The sequence below is a fragment of the Mytilus edulis genome, chromosome 4 (genome assembly GCF_963676685.1).
Source record: "Mytilus edulis chromosome 4, xbMytEdul2.2, whole genome shotgun sequence".
NCBI lineage: Eukaryota > Metazoa > Mollusca > Bivalvia > Mytilida > Mytilidae > Mytilus > Mytilus edulis.
Window position 1 is genome coordinate 52923849 of NC_092347.1, and position 20051 is coordinate 52943899.

At 32.0% G+C, this 20051-nt stretch overlaps 2 protein-coding genes across 4 annotated transcripts in view; one reads left to right on the plus strand and one right to left on the minus strand.

Moving 5' to 3' along the window:
* Positions 1 to 20051, plus strand: part of LOC139521907 (death-associated protein kinase 1-like) — a 171033-nt gene that overhangs the window by 91842 nt on the left and 59140 nt on the right. The window contains exon 1 of one of the 3 annotated variants that reach the window (XM_071315623.1): positions 12033 to 13966. The exons of the other annotated variants lie outside the window; for them this stretch is intronic. Within the exon in view, the coding sequence (XP_071171724.1) occupies positions 13457 to 13966 (510 nt within the window). The 5' untranslated portion in view covers positions 12033 to 13456. Of the gene's footprint in view, positions 1 to 12032; positions 13967 to 20051 lie in introns of those variants that run through there. 3 annotated transcript variants of the gene reach the window in all.
* Positions 5327 to 7004, minus strand: LOC139518606 (zinc finger MYM-type protein 2-like). The gene is made up of 2 exons (XM_071310082.1): positions 6663 to 7004; positions 5327 to 6139 (listed from the first exon to the last, which is right to left on the minus strand). Exons 1-2 carry the CDS (start codon positions 6912 to 6914, stop codon positions 5327 to 5329), a joined length of 1065 nt encoding a protein of 354 aa, XP_071166183.1. The 5' UTR covers positions 6915 to 7004.

Sequence of the window (20051 nt, forward strand, 5' to 3'; positions counted from 1 at the left end):
GTCCAAAATTAAACTTTGTTTGATTTCATCAAAATTGAATAATTGGGGTTCTTTGATATGCCGAATCTAACTGTCATGACTGTGTATGTAGATTCTTAACTTTTGGTCCCGTTTTCAAATTGGTCTACATTAAGGTCCAAAGGGTCCAAAATTAAACTTAGTTTGATTTTGACAAAAAATGAATCAGTTAGGTTCTTTGATATGCTGAATCTAAAAATGTACTTAGATTCTTGATTATTGGCCCAGTTTTCAAGTTGGTCTAAATCGGGGTCCAAAATTAAACTTTGTTTGATTTCATCAAAAATTGAATAAATGGGGTTCTTTGATATACCAAATCTAACTGTGTATGTAGATTCTTCATTTTTGGTCCTGTTTTCAAATTGGTCTACACTAAAGTCCAAAGGGTCCAAAATTAAACTTAGTCTGATTTCAACAAAAATTGAAATCTTGGGGTTCTTTGATATGCTGAATCCAAAAATGTACTTAGATTTTTTATTATGGGCCCAGTTTTCAAGTTGGTCCAAATCAGGATCTAAAATTATTATATTAAGTATTGTGCAATAGCAAGTCTTTTCAATTGCACAGTATTGCGCAATGGCAAGAAATATCTAATTGCACAATATTGTGAAATAGCAAATTTTTTTTTAATTAGAGTTATCTTTCTTTGTCCAGAATAGTAAGCTAGAAATATCTAATTGCAAAATATTGTGCAATAGCAAGATTTTTTTTTAATTGGAGTTATCTTTCTTTGTCCAGAATCAACTTAAATCTTTGTTATATCTTTTTACTACCAACTGATAAATTATAATAAATAACATTCAGTGATAACAAGCAGTTTTTTTTACATCTTAATATTTTATGATGTATTTAAATGAGTAGTTATTGTTGCAAACTCCATTAGAAATTTTAATTGAGATTAGTTTTGGAATAAGGGAAAGGGGGATGTGATTAAAAAAATTGGGTTCAATTTTTCTCATTTGAAATTTCATAAATAAAAAAGAAAATTTCTTCAAACATTTTTATGCCCCACCTATGATAGTAGAGGGGCATTATGTTTCTGGTCTGTGCGTCCGTCCGTTCGTTCGTCCGTCCGTCCGTCTGTCCCGCTTCAGGTTAAAGTTTTTGGTCAAGGTAGTTTTGGATGAAGTTTAAGTCCAATCGACTTCAAACTTAGTACACATGTCCCCTATGATATGATCTTTCTAATTTTAATGCCAAATTAGAGTTTTTACCCCAATTTCACGGTCCACTGAACATGGAAAATGATAGTGCGAGTGGGGCATTCGTGTACTGAGGACACATTCTTGTTTTGAGAGGATTAATATTCAACAGCATAGTGAATTGCTCTAAGAGAAAACAAAAATTTTAAGTTCATTAGAACACATTCATTCTGTGTCAGAAACCTATGCTGTGTCAACTATTTAATCACAATCCAAATTTAGAGCTGAATCCAGCTTGAATGTTGTGTCCATACTTGCCCCAACCGTTCAGGGTTCAACCTCTGCGGTCGTATAAAGCTACGCCCTGCGGAGCATCTGGTTCTATGTTCTGTTTATCTCCATAGAAGAAAAGGATAATCACTTTGGTTTACACCCAGTAGTTCTTTCTATTGTAAGAATAACATCAAGTTTTCCTCTTGTGAGCATTATGCCTAAGAGTTTTCCCTCTTGTAAGCATTATGCCTAGGAGTTTTCCCTCTTGTAAGCATTATGCCTAAGAGTTTTCCCTCTTGTGAGCATTATGCCTAGGAGTTTTCCCTCTTGTAAGCATTATGCCTAGTTTTCCATCTTGTAAGCATTATGCCTAAGAGTTTTCCCTCTTGTAGGCATTATGCCTAGGAGTTTTCCCTCTTGTAAGCATTATGCCTAGGAGTTTTCCATCTTGTAAGCATTATACCTAGGAGTTTTCCCTCTTGTAAGCATAACAGTTAGGAGTTCTCGCTCTTGTAAGAATTATCTAGGATTTCTTTCTCTGTAAGCATAACAGCTAGGAGTTCTCCCTCTTGTAAGAATTACACCTAGGACTTCACCCTCTTGTAAGAATTATATCTCAGAGCTCTCTTTGAAGTTTCTTTCATGAATTAGTCAAAAACCTAGTTTCTTTTACACTATTAAAAGCTGCTTATCAGAGGAGATTGTTTATAGTGGTGTAATATTGTGATGGATTATGGTATTTATATTTGTTTGTGTGTGTGACTGTCTCAATGTGGTTTTGTGATAGTTTAAATGTTCTAAATAGTGCTATATGTTATACATGTGTGTTTGTCTTGACTACAGTGTTGCATGATCCCACTGTTTGTAGCGTCTTAGAAAGCGACCTGGGTCTATACATCCAAAGTCATTTTGCTTAAATATTGATTTCTTTAATATAAAAGATAGAAAAGGTCCATTATTTTTTATAAGCTTTTTATAATGATAGAACTACTTGTTTATAATTTTTCTACAGATATGCTAATTTTGGAAAGTTACAATAATAAAAAAGGTATTTTCTGTCCTAATCTGAATATTATAAAAATGTATAACCCAAAAAGATAATACATAATGGAAAACTCATTGTTTTACACAGGTCAAAGGTTGCTGACATCTGTTGTCACTTTTTGTCTGCTTTTATTAAAATTGTATCATCATCTCCTTTATAAAAGAAATAAGTTTAATACCAGTAATTGAAAAAAAGCATTTAGACTTAGTTCATTTTGGAATATGCAGTGTTGGGTGGGGGTCTGACCTTATCAGAACTCCTGGATCCGGTGTTTTTAAGCTCAGTATTTTGGGATTGATCCTTTTGGTATCCAGGAATTCTTTTTTCGAATTTCGGGATGTCAGGATTTAAATTTTTTTAAATTCAGGACCTCTGGATTTCATGTTTTTTAGCCCAGGATTTCGGGATCAGGATCCCTTAGACCCCTCCCCCCCCCCCTTTTCAGTGTTTAGAAAATAGCTGGTTCTAAAACAGAAAATCTTCACTATTGCAGCCCATGTTTTTTTGTACTTAACACATATCAACACCATAAAAGTCATCTTGACAAATATTTTGTGTGCATAAATGACTAATGTTACTTTTGTGTTTTGATTCATTCTAGATAATTTGCAATAATATAGGTACCCTAAGGATACTTCAAAATTGCATATTAATATTCTCAGTTGGGTCACAATGGCTTACATTTTATAGTTGAGTAACTTTTATAAAATACATATCATTCCATTTTCCATAAATCTATTATAAGAATATTTTATAAGTGCAATTCCCTAAACAATACATCACAAATACGTGAAAATGATCAACCATGACCTATATATAATGCCTAATTGGTTAAGGTGAAACTTTCTTTTCTATGTAAGCTCATAACACTAAAGTCAAGGAGTGATTCTGATTCCAGGATTATGTCCTTCTTAATTAATACAATATTTCATCCAAATGATTTCAAAAAAATGTTGCAGATTTGTTTTGACTGTCCTTTTGTGAAAGTGATGACTTCATTTTTACCATTCCATTATCATTATGGTTGTTCAATGATGTTGTTATTGTTTTTCTAAATTTTGTTTGAGGCAAGGGTGAAGGTCATCTTCATGACAAAATTTTTGGATTGTCTAAAAACATTTCTCTTTGGTATTTAATTATATTAAAACCATTATACCTATGTTTGCTTATAAGTTCAAATTCAAGGAATTTCTTGAATCTGAATGAAATTTGCCTTTTCAACCATTTCAGGATAATTGTTTTTGTTAAAATTAAGGATGTCAACTCGGTGATGATTTACTACTTGAGTACTTGTTGGATTTACCAAGCGATACTTGAGTGCTTGCTCGGTAAAACATCTACAAAATGGAAACACAAAATTATATCCATTTTAAGTATTGTATGCTGTTTTCTTATGAACATTAAACCCTTAACATTATATCCTTGGAGTAGATAATCGCCAAAGGAATTTTAAAGCACAACTAATAGCTCATTTAATAATTAACAAAGGAGTGATAATAAATACTTTCTGATGCCTTTAATCGTTGTCTGAGAAGGGGATGGATGGTGCTTTGAATTTGTTATTATTCAAAAGTATTATCTGCACAAGTTTTCTGGGATGAGGCAATGTCTCAACTTTGTTAGGTAAATAACAGCCCTGCTGATGAAAATATATGCTCTGATGGTATAAAGGTGGGGAGTGACTAAGACAAGCTAAAAGTGTAAGATTTGGAAAAGTGGTCTTGTTCAAAGTCTACATCAGTTTGGGAGAATTTTAAATGACAGTTTATGCTAACAATCATATTGTATTTTATTTTTTTTATTAAATTATATATTATATTTAACACATGACAGAGGCAAAATCCCTTTGATCTTACTGTGGTATAATCTGGATAATGCACGGGTCAGGTGTGCATTAACTACTTCAATTATTGCACAGGTCACGTCCTTGACAGATGTTTATTGTACAGTACTTTACGTTTATTGATTCCATTGCTACTACAGATATTTGTTTTTCTCCATTTTGTAAGAAATATCAAGTGGATACATGTATCTATACTCGGACATAAAAATTAGTCACTTGATAAAACATCAGAATAGAAAACATACAAAACAAATGTAGTAGCATTACAATCAACAAAATACAAATCTAAATAAGATAAAGAACACAGTTTGATTTAATACTAAAATTATTTTTCCATCAATAAAAAAAATTTGTCATTAAAAAAAAATGAAAATAAATTATCATTGACATCTTCCTATTGTAGTCTTGATATGTAAATTATCAGTGTCACAACGTTGACACAGAGAAAATTACCCGCTTTTCATACATTTCTATGTACGGCTTAAAAACAACTTAAATTAACAATTCAGTGTTAAACATTGAAAAAAAAATCTGTGAGGTTCACATCTTCGTTACAAAATTGAACACACAGTTTTGAAAAGAGCTGTTACTTGGCAGTCCTCGATATTTTCCTTCTGGTTTTGAAACATTAAATGCATTTTCTGTATTTTCAATATCAACTTGTTCAGGAAGGATTGCACGAGTATCGGTTAATGGTTTGGGATCCTCAAGTTTTATCTGCTTATTAGATGGATTCAAAATGTTAGAGACATCTTTTAGCATAGAATCCGCAGGTCTTTTGTAGGTACGAACAGCCTTTTCACTCCTGTGACCTGTTCTATCCATTATCATCTGCTCACTGACTCCTGCTTGGTACAATCTAGTTGCAAGTGTTCTTTTCCCAGAGTGGTTACTAAAATTCCCATTTAATTCTCCCTTTTGGCATATTGTCTTCATGAGTGACCCTTATCTATTAGCGCCCAGTATGTGGTCAAACTTAACAGAACCATCTGATAAAACAGGTCTTCAATAAAAAGGACTGCTAACAGATTTATCAATTTCATATATTGCATTCATATAAATCTGATACGATTGAAGGGTCTGACAATTCTTCTCTAAATATTGTCTGACAGATTTTGGTGCAATATAGCGATGGCGTAGCCCTCCATTAATATACGTTTTATTATCCTTACCCCGGAATTCAATATAGTTTCCGTTATCATCTTCTCCTAACTGTATTTGTGAAATTTGCAGATTACGGTGCTCGTCACGACCACGTAGACCAAAATATTTACAGAAAAAAACAGTATGCAATAAACTTTCGGATGAATGATTACCAAACACAGACTTGTCCCACAAAATTTCTTCCTGTTCAACTGAAATTGGATCTGCTTGTTTAACATTTATACCATACCCATCTGATGTTAATATTTTCATCTGTGCGTCAAGTATTTGTCTAAACCTCAGAAATCTGTCACCAGGCTCGTTCAAAAAGTTAAGATTGGAAACACCTTGTGACCGCATTCCTCTTAGAAGTCCAGTTACAAGAAGATAAAGTGTTTTCGCTGGATATTTCTCTCCATTCTTTTTTCGATTTTCTACTACAAATTTTCCTAAAAAGCTGTTAATATCTTGAACAGACAAATCCTTCAGGTTTGGTATAATTAAACCACTACCAATTTTAGAATTCTTCCAGTCTTCATAGACATTAACTGCCCATTTTGTGGCTTTCTTTGTGTTTTTGTTCTCAGCATCTTCAATAAGTGTATCAATTTCATTGTCTGTCATTTTTGCAAACCTTGATTCGACTCCTAGTTCCTGATCTTTAGGTTCTTCATCCTAAAATGAGATAATATCACATAATTTAACACATGGCAGAGGCAAAATCCGGCAGTGGCAAATATTTCATGAATGTTCCGGATGAGAACAATTAAACAATAAAACTAGTTGGAAGTTTCCGCAAATGATTATATCAAGGGTCTAAGTAGCGGATCCAGAACTTTTTTATTAAAGGGGGAGGGCTGACTGACCTAAAAGGAGGGGGCGCGCGTCATGCTTCAGTGATTCCCTATATAATTAACCATTTTTTTCCACAAAAGAGAGACCCGGGACTCCATCCCTTGGATCTGTCTATAGGTCCACACCTCAAATCATGAAATAATGGGAACTTTTTTTTAAAGGGGGAGGGCTGACTGACCTAAAAGGAGGGGGCGCGCATCATGCTTCAGTGATTCCCTATATAATTAACCATTTTTTTCCACAAAAGAGGGACTCCATCCCTTGGATCCGTCTATGGGTCCACACCTCAAATCATACAATAATGGGTCTGCGCGAGGCAGATAATTCTAAAAAAAAGATGTACCTTGACATTTTGGATCTTTCCGTTTTCCGAAGGAACTTGCAACCATAGATCTAAGTCTAGTCCTAGGTCAAATGAAACAGCTGAGGTGTTGATAAAATCTCCAGATGCATTCTCATCCATCACATTACTAGGAAACTCTCCAAAAAAGTCCTCTATATTTACATTTCTCAGTTCCATTTCATCCTCCAATGTTTCTAATACTTGTGATAAGATCATATCATCCTCCGATAATTCATGATGAAATCCATCCATTGCAACGTCTTGTTGGGCGGATGTGATTTATGCGGGAAAATTGTTGACGTCGTTGACGTCATGTGTTAAAACAGTTATTGGCCAATCAAATTGGTATATGTTTTAATTTGCACAGCACGAGATGACCCAATAACCCGAACTCCTTCGTCGTTCGGGTTAAACAGGGTCACTCGAGCTGTGCAAATTAAATCCCATATACCGACTTGCTTGGTCAATAACTATAACTTAATTTCCTGGGAGGCGCTCTCAATGAAGACATCTTTGTTGAAGCTTGGGAAAGCAGCAATATTCAAACAGGAGACCAATTAGTAGACTATCATTTTGGTATTTGATACTATAGTACCGAGCGATACTCCAGTACTCGAGTACTCCTTGACATCCCTAGTTAAAATCATAATATTTTGCTTTGCATTGTAATTTGACTGTTTCGATTGCCTAATGTTTATTCCAGAATAACATTTTAGGCTTTGCTTGCATAATGATTGAACTTTCAGAAAAAATATGCATAATTATAAACTTTGAAATTATCAAAAATAAATTATTTAAAGCATACAACTGCTGTCATTTGTTACATGCTTCATATATTTTCTTTTTACCTAAATATCAACATTTGCTTGGTTGAGAACTAAACATAACAACCACTAGAAGACTTTAATTTTCCTATTGTCAGCTTTCCATTTTATGTAGCAGCATTCAAATAGCAGCTGCATATTGAATAAAGATTTGTCTGATATACCAGAGCTTGTTTTTCATATCAGGATTTCTTTGATAAAGAATTGATGCTGTTGAACTATTGTTTCTTTGTGGTAAAAGTTAGGTTGTCTATTTGAAGGTTTTAATGGACAGCATTATGTCTTGAAAATCACTAATAATCGCAAAGACCATTTGCCCAAACTGCTAGTGGACCAGAAACCATTCAAGGGCTTGTACACAACTTGCTTTAGATTGGGTTGATGTTATCCAACTTTTAGATTGATACATGTACCTTTAATTTGACTGCTGTGGTCATGTCAGTACCATAGTCTATGACAATACAAGACAATTTCAATTTTGAAATTATAAATTTTCCTCACCTAAGGAGCAATATACCAGCTTCACCAGTTTATAGACTAAGAGTATACTTTTCATTACTCATATACAATATTCAAGAGCTAACAACTGCAACTCAAGGTACCAAGACCTAATAGATATATATATTCAGTGTTATTTCCACAAATAATACAGGATAAATGTATGCTCTTGACCTAGCTTGGAATAATCCATGCATCCAACTCTCAGAGTTTTTTGCTTTGAGCAGTCCTAAAGCAGATGTATCTAGAGGGGCTCTTTTGACAGATGGAATTTTTATGGTTGTATTCTTATTTTGTGTTTCCCTTGTATTTATATTTTACCTAATTTGTACTTTGTGTGTATATGTCATTTTGCTTTATAATAATTGTGTTCTTTGAATTTTTCGATATGTTACATGAATATAACTTATTGTCACTTATTTCTCCTGGACTACTGAACACATTGACTTCCATATTGAATTCGGTCAGCATTTCAAAAATTATGAGGAGTAACATGTGTGCTTTCTTTGATGACAATTATCCACTTTCTGTTTTCTGATATTTTGAAATAGAGTAAGGATATGCTTATTCTTGTTAGTCTGAAGTTACAAATACAGGAGTTTAAAACAACAACCTGCAAAAGTTAGGGTCTACAAGAATACAAGAAAGTAAAATAGCCTAAAAGTAAAAGCTAAATGATTTATATTTCTCAGATTCTCTGTAAGTTGTGATCATTAAACTTGTTGTAAGGATTAATGAGGGGAATTTTGTAAGCTTCCTTCCTGATAATGGCACTCTGATCTATTTTCCATCATTACATTTTCAGGAACATCCTAGTTCATCTTGCTGAAGTTACAATCAGTTATTTTCAGTTCTTTTCATGCTGAAATTGTATTTTTTAGCCTTACATTCATTCATTATAGCTTAGAATTAAAATTTAAATGGGCTGTTATTGAACATGGGAATTTTGAAATTCTAGATTAATGGGTTGTGGTTCTTCCTTTCACATTTTGTTGATCTGCAACCTTGAAAATGTCTTGACAAAATTCTATCAATGCTCACTGTCTGTTTTACATACAATGAAGTTGTGTGCCTGCTATTATAATTTTTATAAATGACTTTTTGGGGTCACTTGTTTTGACATAGTTGTGCCATTTTTGCACTTAACATTCATTCATTCTATTACTCCTTGAAAATAGCTTGAAAGAATTGTGTCATGTATGCACACCTTCTAATTAAGGACATGAAGTGGTGGTGCATCTGCTGTGATATTTTTTTATCACAGTTATCTGGGGCTTTTCCATACTAAAAGATGGACTTCCTAATTTAGGCTCACACTATTTGGATTAAGTGACCCCAAAAAAATCACTAATAAAAATTATAATAGCAGGCACACAACCTCAGTGATAAAGGTTTGAAATTGGAAATTATGACTAAAATCTCTATATAAAAAAAAAAAAATTATCCTGATAAAGGAGTAGGTCCGGTAAGGGCCGATTTTGGGCTCAAATTTCAGGTTCTGGACATTTTGGACACTTTTTAAACACTTAAGTGTCTATTTCAATTGATTCAATTAGTTTCTGTGCAAAATTTTAACTGATTTACTTATTTAAAAAGCTCCGATTTAAGCTTATATATGAAAAATCTCTCAAATATGCCAAAAATGTCACTTTTCAGATGTTTTTTTGTCAAAAATGAAAGTGGCTGCCGCATCCGTGTTCATCCTCAACCTTTATATATGTTATGTATTATCATCAAATACAACTTAAATTTCAATATTAAGAATGAACACAAATGCAGCCACTTTCATATAAGACGGAAACCGTCTAAAATTTAACTTAAACTAAGATTTCAGTAGTTTAGCATGACTTAATGATGCTAGTACACAATATATGTGCATTGTTTAGTCAAAAACAGCGCAATTTTATGTAGCAGAAGCATTCTACTTTCCACCTTTACAAGTCTGTTAGAAATTCAAGTAACTCTTTTATAATGATTACATTTAAGGTCTTTGTAAAGACCTAAAGATCCAAATTGCATTGATAAGAAAAGGAAGTATTTGACATGTGATTATCAAGATAAGGAAGTATTGCTTTATTCAAACTGGGTTTGGCTTAAGTTTTCTTTTTAATGTTATCTATAATTGAGGAACTCTAGTGAAATCTGAAAATGAAAAGTTCAGAAAGATCAAATTTATCATGTTGAATTATTATTTGTTAAACATTTGTTTGACTATGGATTTATACTTTTATAACTTAAGAGATAGAGGTATGATAGCAGGATACAACCTGTTCACATGGACTTTGAATTATTTTTATAAAATATCGCAATCTATCAACAATTCTAAATATGTTTTTTTGGATTTGTTTCCCCCCCCCTCCCCCACTGTATTGATAAGTCTTTTGAAAAAAACGTAAAAAAAAAAGTCAAGGTCATTGTAGATATCATGCTAAAGAACTGAAGTGAATATCCATATAGTGTCATATAGAAAAATTGCAATGGAAAAAAATCTATTATCTATGCCGCTGCTTTTAAATATTATGTGTACAAGTAGTATTTCCCTCTATTCTAAGCTATCAGAAAAATCTCTAGGTATTACTAAGGGCATGTTGACAAAGAAAAACAAAATGGCATTAATGCTTCTTTATTCTATCCTAGATTAAATGTCTTTTCATCTGTGAATTGTCTGTTCTCAGACTAAAGCTTACTTGTAAAAAATAGAATTAGTTTTATATATATTTAATTTTTTGAAAGAAGATTTACAAAAAATAAGATTTTAAATTTTAATTATTTTTGAAGATTTTTAACCTGTATATTTATGCCAGAAGGAAAAGACCAAAAGTGTATGCTAAGTTAAATATGCAATTTCAAATTTTGAATTTTAAAATCTTTTCTGAACTGTCTTTTGAAATTTCATGCAGATTTTCTATTCATAAACACTTATATTTATTTCAGTACTTAGTGAAGCATTTATAGCAAATAAATAACTCTATTGAAATCATATAATAAAAATGATTGTTTAATATTGGCAGTGTATAGAAAGTCTTATGTATGTCATCCTTTAAGATTTTTCTGTGTGAGATTGAATGGTAAAACTATCAAAAAAAACTGGGTAAATAATATTTTTATGATTTTGTTGGCTGCATAATAATCACAGCTTATAAACATGGAAGTAATTTGAAAGTAAAATTATTGGTATAAATTTTATCCCATTATTTGAGGAAGAAAGGAGCTTGCATAATAGTTGGGCAGATGTTATTTAAAGTGTTGATAGCAGTTTTAACTTGCAATAAGATAAAAAAAAAAAATCTATATTAAGAAAATATAAATATGAAAAACGTTCTTGACATCATTTTAAGTGAAGTGTTTTAAAAGTGGACCAAACTGGCTAATTATTTATTAAAGATCTAGGGATGTGTAGAATTAAATGATAGACAATTAATTTACATAAAAACAACATAGTAAACAGTGGGGGAGTTCAGAGACCTGAATAAGGAAAATATAATAAATAAAATATAATAAATAGATAATCGTTGACTTGACATGTTTTGATAAATAAGTGGAAAAAACAAATGGACTAAGGTCATTAGGATTAATCCTTTGAAACTGTCATCAATTAGGACAAACTGTTACACGCTAATGATAGAAATTTATCATGGATTGATCAGGGGTTTATTACTATCTTTAAGTGGAGGATAAGGAGCTTGTAACGTAATCATAACATATAGTCTACCATTATATAGGCAGAGAATTTAGTATAGGTATAGAAGCACCTGTCTAGTAAAAATCTATAGAAAACCTTTACCATTGATTAAAATGTAATAGGAGAAGTGTGACATCCAGCATTTATCCAATGTAGAACAGAATTTATTGAGTTTTTTGTGTGGTTTTGCTGTCAATAGATATCAGGTCAATAGATATTCATTGATGTAGGTCTTATCAAACTAATTGGAAAGTCATCACAGTTAACATTTGAAAAGAAATGTTTGGAATATCAAAGATTTAATGCTTGACAGGGATGTAGATTGAAAGTCGTTTGAAGATTTTTTATGATCTGAAGAAGTTGTGTGCAGTAATAAGAACTACATTGATCTGAAATGTAACATGATTTTGTTATTTAAATAGAGTGCACAGTTTACTTGTTGATGTTTTACTATCATTTAAAGTCAGTTGATTTTTTTAAGTAGTGATATAAGATTGTACATATGTAACAGCTCAGATTAATTTGATGTGAAGAAGTTAAACAAATTTTTTCGATGTGTGGATATTTTTTACTGCCAGATATATAGTTATGTTTGCCAGATATATATGTTCAATGAAAGCAGAATAATTAGTGAATAATGATTTAGTAAACAAATCACTACATATACGTTATTAATCCTTTGAATGATTGTTAGTGCATAAGGAAAAATTTTCACATATCAGGAAAATGAAAATTTGTGAAATTTAAAACTGCAACTTGTGATTATGAAGGACATAAAGCTGATAGAAACATATGGTTAAATATAAATATCATAATTCTATCAAATGAAAAGGATTGAAACAGCTGTTATGTTGCATAACTACAGGCTCCAGTTGTAATTAGCTGATGTATATTTTACTTTAGTTAATTGTTATGTTATTGGAGAAAATACAAATAGATACAGACATGACAGACTAGCACAAAAAAAATATTTTGTGTTTCAAGGTTAAGAATGTTGTGAAACAAAAAAGGCTGGAAAAGTTTAGCAGTTGCAATCCATGGGCAATGCAAATTATGACAGATATTTGTGAACAATTTTTATTTTTTTTAAATTTGAGGCTGAGCAAAAGGATTGATGTGTAAATATTGGAAAAAGGATTATTATTTTAAATGCACATGCATTCCGAATACCTAATTTAAATAAAGATAGAAAGTCTTTATGGATGCAAAGTGCACTGTGAATGACAAAAAACTTTTAAATAAAGTGCAGTGGTGCATGTCTTTTGGGGAATATAATAGATTTTGGTGCAGAAATAAATTTGTTTGTAGAACATTAATGGAATGGGCTCCCTCTATTCTATAATTAAACTACAAAGAGATAATGGATAAGCCAAATAAATCGAAGCATATGGCAGGGTATAATAATTTAAAGATGATTCATAAAAGTGTATAAAAAAACAAATATTGTGTAGAAAATTACAGGTGAGGATGGAGGATTGAATGACAAAGATATGTTATCAGATTTTAGTAATATCTTAGATAAGATCAAATAGCTATTTTATTGATAAAAGGCTGATGAAAACATAGAGATGTTATATAAAGCATATGGTTATACAATTAACATTTAAATTTTCTAAGAGATGTAAAAAGTGAAATTTTATAGACCAAAACTTGATGCTTGCCTGTAATCAAAGAAATTGGTTAGCTATCAAAGGCAAAAAAATTGGATGTAGAAATATTTATCGAGACGTTAACTACCCAGTCTAAAGAAAGTTCTGTGAATTGTGAAGTTTGTAAACATAATCATCAATATGACTGATCACTCTACACTCTATGAAGCTGACAAGATCAGCATCAGTTATAAAAATGTGGCAAAGAAAAGTGATAAATCTAGCATTGCAGAGAACTTTGATGTAGATTCTGGCTTAGTAATGCAATTTGATGATTCTGACAACGGCAATGATTCGATACCTGACGGGAGTTTACAGAAATTTAATAATGTCTGTCTTTTTCGTAAAGAGGACAAGGGAGACAACTCTTATACATTTCAAAATTCTTTAAATGACAATTCAAAAACCACCACAGCAAAGCCTTATATTTGTAAATTTGAAAGTGAATATGGTGATTTTGAATGGGATAGTGAAATGACAGAGGAGTCTGAGGAAAGTGGGACCATAGAACTCACTGGAAGTCATTCTATGATATCTGAGGGCTTTTTGGAAGAGGATTCCTTTGAAATGGAGGAAATCATTTCTGGAGAGATTTCGGATAAGGAAGAAATTCCTGATAATCAGTCAGTCACTATTTCAAACATTTTTGAGGTAATTTTTAAATTAAATTTATAGCATAGGATGAAATAGGTTTGATTTTTATGGTCACCTAACTCTGGTTTTCTTATAAAATAAGTCAGAATTAATAGATTAATAGCTGTTGCATTACTGAGGGATTTTTGATAAATATTGTAACAAATTTAATCTTAAAAATCATTAGGGCATTTATCATTTATTTCATGACAACTTACCATTACTATGAATAGATCTAAAGAGGGTAAAATAGTTGTGAAAAATTTCTGATAATGGCTTTGATTTTTTCCCCTTGTCAGTTTACCTTGCAAACATTGAAGTGATTTATGAAAAGCAGTGGTATGAAGTTTTTTGACAAATCGCACAAGATGTAGATCTACTTTTTACCAAATTACTACAGTCATGTTCCTAGAGAAATGTTCAACATGACAATATCCTTACCTGTTGTCTGTCCTCAATGCAGATGTTTATGTCATTTAACAAGGTATCAGTCTGCAGGAAGATATGTTACTTTCCCATAAGACATCATTCATGTCAGATTCAGAGTCTTCACTTTAATTCTAACTGCCGAATGGTTATTGAAGAAGCAGCAGTGACTTATTTTTTACTTTTTGGTATGACCTCATTAGGGATAAAAGCCATAGCCTTCAAAACAATCGTTCCTCCTAGAAAACACTGCATCAGTAGCTATGTTTGGTTCACTACTTATTATATGAAAAGTTCTGAAAATCTGAAACAAATCTTTTTGACATGAAAAACTACAGTGATAGTCTGCTCAATCATTTTTCAATGCCCTTGTAGCTAATGGGTTGCTATTCGATATATAACTGAATGTAAAGTTTGTACAGTTGAGATTTTCTTCAATTGACCTACTTTTTACCAAATTATGACAATTAAGTTACTGGTTGTAATTTACATACTTTTATTACTTTTGGTTGGTTTATTAACTCATTGTATGAGTATGAGTTTGAACCCCGCTACTTTTGTTTTCAAATGTAAACAGGCCGCCATTGTGACTTTTTGCATGTCTTTGTATATATTGATCTGACAGCTGGTGCAATGTATTCATGTTCTGTATAATTATATAATTACATACTTCTTAGTTATTTGTCAAATGTCTTTTCTTCTAAAGACCTGCCTACTAGAATATTTTGTCAATAGATTTCGCAAATTAGGCAAAATTTGACATTTGATTTTTAAGAGCACTAATGCTTTAAAGGTTTGAGAGTAAATTCTATTAGACCTCCTTATATCAAAATTCCATGAAAAGCCAATGACAGTTTTTGATACAGTTGTAACCCTTAGATAGGAATTAGTGGTTTAATAATGTTCAATAGGGTACACCAATTAGTGGACCATAGTCCAGTGGCAGAACCAGGTGGAGGGTTCGGGGGGTTGGAACCCCCCCTTTTTTTGGACGATCAACACATTTGAATGGGGACATATAGTTGGAACCCCCCCCTTTGTCCTGGGTTGGAAACCCCCCCTTTTTTAAATAGTTGGATCCACCCCTGTAGTCCCAATCAAAAGCTATAATGATTTAAGGTGCTCATAATTTAGAATGGGGGTTCTTTAGAAAATACTTCAATGGGCCCTACTAAACTGAATGTGGTGCAGGCTTGACTTGGGCTTTTTATTATCCTACAGAGTTTTGTTAAATTTGTTCATCAAGATGTGAAGTTGTAATGATACATTCTTTAAACAATGAATATTATATTTGAGTTTCCCATAGGCACATTAGTAATAAAGTAAATTTCTATACAATCAAAATGTCTATGTAACTCTGGTGTTTCTTACTGCCAAAATTTATTTTAGGATCATTGATATAACTATTACATAAAAACACTTGAACTTGCTCTTTTATAACACGTTTGATGTACAAAATTCATAGATTAAACTTCTCAAAGATTAAGGTGGGCTCATAAACTATTTGTGAAACAATTCGGCTGATTGATTGTTGTTTGTTTATTGTCCACTAATTTCATACATATTCATGACAAGAAGAAGTTGAACAAATAAGTAATTCAGATATATTGACTTTACTGTTTTAGAGTTTGATATAATAAAACAATATTATAAAGACAACAACACCCATCAATTACCGCATGGTAAGAGTTGATTCTGGTCGAACGTTTCGCCAACAGGGGTGGCGTCTTCAGGGCAATATTACACATAAAATCAAACAGTGAAGTACAAATTTTGCGGTTTTGTGGTTCGCCGACAATAGAGGTTGTTATGACGACGTTATAGATATATATAGAAAGTGAAAGTGAAGTAAGAATATAGTATAGTTAAAATTGAAAGTTTATAGTCAATAAAGTTATTAACGATGTGGTTAACTGCTATTCTTACACCTTTGTGTAGTTGTTCTCATGGAGGTTTCTAGTGATAATATTGTAGAAATGATGAAAGTAGATCATAAAATGTCAGTTCATTTCCAAATTGGACAACACCCCACTGGCCATCCCGTACCAATTCAACTGGCTTTGCTCCAAGGGAGGTACTAATTGGTAATAGGGTGAAGTGTATGATCGCCGCAATTTTGGGAATTGTAAATCTTGGTAGACTCGTTCATACAAATTTACTTTGCTAATAAAGTGTCTGTGGTTCAAGCTTTATTTAAACATATGTTTTGTGGTTTATGTGGTTCATTTTGTTTCTGGTTCCTTCCTTTTTTCTCTAAGTAAAATGCCTGATATTCTGAATTATTTTGACTTTGTGTACTTATGTATGGTTTGTTAATCCTTAGTGATGGACTGCTTCTTATTTGTATGTTTCTGTGGTTGCTTCTGTTTCCAAATCTCTCCTTCTTTTTTCCTCGTATCTGGTGATTTTCGGGAACGGATCGAGAACTTTTTAAATGGTCCGGTTTTTCGTCCATGCTGGGTGGTTGTTAGGTACAACGCTAGTATGGCAAAGGTGGATCCTATCAGCATGATCAGATGCAGGGGTTCACAGTAAAAAAGTAAACTTGAATTTGAACAAGGTGAATCAACACCTGAAGTGGTTATCGTGCGGTTGGGTAATCGTGGGTGGATAAGTAATTCAGATATATTGACTATTTACTGTTTTAGAGTTTGATATAATGTAAGTTTGAAGTTTTACACAACCAGATAATTGATCATCAAAGGGTACTTATTGTAATCTTTTGTCTTCCCATTATTTTATGCTTTATAAAAGTTGAGATATTTATACAAGTTAAGAACACCCAGAAACTCTTTGTTATTTACAAATAATTGTATAAATTGATCAAATGTTTTTTTATACGACCGCAAAATTTGAAAAATTTTTCGTCGTATATTGCTATCACGTTGGCGTCGGCGTCGTCGTCGTCGTCCGTCGTCCGAATACTTTTAGTTTTCGCACTCTAACTTTAGTAAAAGTGAATGGAAATCTATGAAACTTTAACACAAGGTTTATGACCACAAAAGGAAGGTTGGTATTGATTTTGGGAGTTTTGGTCCCAACATTTTAGGAATTAGGGGCCAAAAAGGGCCCAAATAAGCATTTTCTTGGTTTTCGCACTATAACTTTAGTTTAAGTTAATAGAAATCTATGAAATTTTGACACAAGGTTTATGACCACAAAAGAACGGTTGGGATTGATTTTGGGAGTTTTGGTTTCAACAGTTTAGGAATTAGGGGCCAAAAAAGGGCCCAAATAAGCATTATTCTTGGTTTTCGCACAATAACTTTAGTTTAAGTAAATAGAAATCAATGAAATTTAAACACAATGTTAATGACTACAAAAGGAAGGTTGGTATTGATTTTGGGAGTTTAGGTCCCAACAGTTTAGGAATTAGGGGCCAAAAAGGGACCCAAATAAGCATTTTTCTTGGTTTTCGCACCATAACGTTAGTATAAGTAAATAGAAATCTATGAAATTTAAACACAAGGTTTATGACCATAAAAGGAAGGTTGGTATTGATTTTGGGAGTTTTGGTCCCAACAGAATAAGGGGCCCATAGGGTCCAAAATTGAACTTTGTTTGATTTCATCAAAATTGAATAATTGGGGTTCTTTGATATGCCGAATCTAACTGTCATGACTGTGTATGTAGATTCTTAACTTTTGGTCTGTTTTCAAATTGGTCTACATTAAGGTCCAAAGGGTCCAAAATTAAACTTAGTTTGATTTTGACAAAAAATCAATCAGTTAGGTTCTTTGATATGCTGAATCTAAAGATGTACTTAGATTCTTGATTATTGGCCCAGTTTTCAAGTTGGTCCAAATCGGGGTCCAAAATTAAACTTTGTTTGATTTCATCAAAAATTGAATAAATGGGGTTCTTTGATATACCAAATCTAACTGTGTATGTAGATTCTTCATTTTTGGTCCTGTTTTCAAATTGGTCTACACTAAAGTCCAAAGGGTCCAAAATTAAACTTAGTCTGATTTTAACAAAAATTGAAATCTTGGGGTTCTTTGATATGCTGAATCCAAAAATGTACTTAGATTTTTTATTATGGGCCCAGTTTTCAAGTTGGTCCAAATCAGGATCTAAAATTATTATATTAAGTATTGTGCAATAGCAAGTCTTTTCAATTGCACAGTATTGCGCAATGGCAAGAAATATCTAATTGCACAATATTGTGAAATAGCAAAATTTTTTTTAATTAGAGTTATCTTTCTTTGTCCAGAATAGTAAGCAAGAAATATCTAATTGCAAAATATTGTGCAATAGCAAGATTTTTTTTTAATTGGAGTTATCTTTCTTTGTCCAGAATCAACTTAAATCTTTGTTATATACAATATACAATGTATATTCACTTTTTACTACCAACTGATAAATTAAAATAATCTTTACCATTCAGTGATAACAAGCAGTTTTTTTACATCTTATTTCCTTATCTTATCTAAAATGTTTTTAGATAATGTATGTTGGACATTTGCCAGACATGACTATGATGTCATTTTCTATTTTTATTTGCCCATTACTTTATGTAAATAACTTCATTGGAAATTTGCCAATATAAAATGTTGCTGATGAAGTTTTTTTTATTGTTTTATACAATAAACAATGTATATTCACTTTTACTACCAACCAATCTTTACCATTCAGTGATAACAAGCACTTTATTTTACATTTTAATATTTTATGATGTATTTAAAAGAGTAGTTATTGTTGCAAACTCCATTAGAAATTTGAATTGATATCAGTTTTGGAAAAAAGGAAACGGGGATGTGAAAAAAGGGGGGGGGTTAAATTTTTCTCATTTCAGATTTCATAAATAAAAAGAAAATTTCTTCAAACATTTTTTTGAGAGGATTAATATTCAACAGCATAGTGAATTGCTAAAAGGCAAAAACAAACTTTTAAGTTCATTAGACCACATTCATTCTGTGTCAGAAACCTATGCTGTGTCAACTATTTAATTTTAGATTTAAAAAGTTTGAAGAAGAAATCTTTAATTGTAAAATTTGTAAAATCTTGACATTTGTTTTGTGTAAAAAAAAACCATGTAATGTCAAAAATTTGATCACAATCCAAATTCAGAGCTGTATCACGCTAGAATGTTTTGTCCATACTTGCCCCAACTGTTCAGGGTTTGACCTCTGCGGTCGTATAAAGCTGCGCCCTGCGGAGCACCTGGTTAGTTATTTTTAGGATTTAATTGATTGATTGACATATCTGGTTGAAATGTGTTTTCCATCAGTAAATTAAAAAAAAAAAAAAGATGATTTTTCATTTCCTATCATTAATTATTCATTTTTAGATGGTGATGTTCCCTTGTCACAATCTTATGGTGTTCATATATCTCAACTTGTACGATTCGCTCGTGTATGTAACAACGTATTAGATTTTAGCGAGAGAAATTTATGTATTACTGAAAAATTATTACACAAACTAGTCAAAACATTTACTAAATTTTATCATTGGTATAAGGAAATAATTCGTAAATATAACTCAACATGCAGACATCTTATACGTTCAGTTATTTCACATCCAATCTTTTATGGTAATATTCTTTACAAAGCACAAACATGTCAGTATTCACCTCAAAAGCTTACAAAACCTTTAAACAGACTTATTAAGAAGGGATATAGTTACGATACTGTTGTCAGGTCATTAAAGATTGCATATTTTGGCTTTAATATTGATT

Coding starts and splice junctions, on each gene's coding strand:
- LOC139518606 (XM_071310082.1), bottom strand. CDS start 6,914: ATGGATGGATTTCATCATGAATTATCGGAGGATGATATGATCTTATCA. Junction 6,140..6,662: donor GAAAGATCCAAAATGTCAAG/GTACATCTTTTT, acceptor ATCTCATTTTAG/GATGAAGAACCTAAAGATCA.